The 1,230-nt window shown below is 42.6% G+C and overlaps 1 protein-coding gene across 1 annotated transcript; it reads left to right on the top strand.

The window, feature by feature from the left end:
* LOC142177111 (uncharacterized) lies at nucleotides 1-723 on the top strand. The gene has a single exon (XM_075245575.1). It carries the CDS (start codon nucleotides 1-3, stop codon nucleotides 721-723), a length of 723 nt encoding a protein of 240 aa, XP_075101676.1.
* The last annotated feature ends 507 nt before the right edge of the window (nucleotides 724-1,230 follow it).

Here is a 1,230-nt window from a genome sequence, read left to right as displayed (position 1 = left end):
ATGGCAGATTTCGTCCGTAACAAAATAGTCTGTCGGTTTGGGATACCCGAGTCAATCGTCACTTACAATGCAACTAACCTCAATAGTGATCTCAAGAGGAAAATTTGCGAGAAGTTCAGAATTGACCACCGTAACTCTACAGCCTACAGATCGCAAATGAATGAAGCAGTTGAAGTGGCCAACAAAAACATCAAAAGGATTCTACGAAAGATAGTGGACAACCATAGGCAATGGCAGAAGAAATTATCCTTCGCCTTACTTGGTTATCAGATTACCATGAGGACATCCACTGGGGCAACGCCATACATATTGGTATATGGCACTGAAGCTGTGATACCCGCAGAGGCCGAGATACCATCTTTAAGGGTCATTCAAGAAGCCAAGTTAGAAGACACAGAATGGATACGGGTCAGGCAGGAGCAACTCATTCTCACTGACGAAAAGAGAATGGACACAGTATGCCATGGTCAGCTGTATCAAAATAGGATGGCCAATGCATTTAACAAAAAGGTGAAACCTCACCAGTTTATACCGGGGCAATTAGTTTTAAAGAAAATATTCCCTCATCAAGAAGAGTCAGCACGAAGCCTACCTAGTGTTGTCGGTAGGAGCTCTGATCTTGGCAGATATGGATGGAAGAGTCAGCACGAAGCCTATCAACTGAGACACAATCAAGAGATACTATGTTTGAAGACAATAGAGTTAAGTTTTGGTTGTAATTGAACTACACTCGATCTAACTTCCCACAGAGGGATACGTAGGCAACCCACGTAGGGTCCGGTTTCTCTCCCTCCCCTTCTTTTGTAATAGAAAATCCAAATACCATATTGTATGTACTCGGAACTATGCCATGACTTGATTTCCTTTGGAAGGAAGATGTAGGAAATCCTCGTCTGATTCAGACATCTTTTGTAATTGAACTACGTTCTGACCTGATTCCATTTGGTTACGTAGGCTGCCTGAGTCAGGCTCGATCAGCATCATCATCATATTTTCTTTAATATTGCCCACGAACTACATTCAGACTTGATTCTGTTTCGAATACGTAGGCAACCTGAAAAGGTTCGGTCATAACACTTAGGAAAACCTTTGTAACACATTAGTGTAAGTTAGGATACAATCGCAGCAGCAAGAAGCCACGTCGTCAGAAGCATCTTGGAGGATCGACATCAACGGGACAAAGTCTTCTAGAAACAACGTTCGCATTTGAGGAACTTCCTAGACATGTCA

Source organism: Nicotiana tabacum, chromosome 23, assembly GCF_000715075.1.
Source record: "Nicotiana tabacum cultivar K326 chromosome 23, ASM71507v2, whole genome shotgun sequence".
NCBI classification, from domain to species: domain Eukaryota; kingdom Viridiplantae; phylum Streptophyta; class Magnoliopsida; order Solanales; family Solanaceae; genus Nicotiana; species Nicotiana tabacum.
The sequence above is the reverse complement of the archived record's forward strand: the minus strand, read 5'-3'. Positions and strand labels throughout refer to the sequence as shown.

Bases quoted from the DNA above. Each gene is read 5' to 3' on its own strand.
- LOC142177111 (XM_075245575.1), top strand. From the start codon at position 1: ATGGCAGATTTCGTCCGTAACAAAATAGTCTGTCGGTTTGGGATACCC.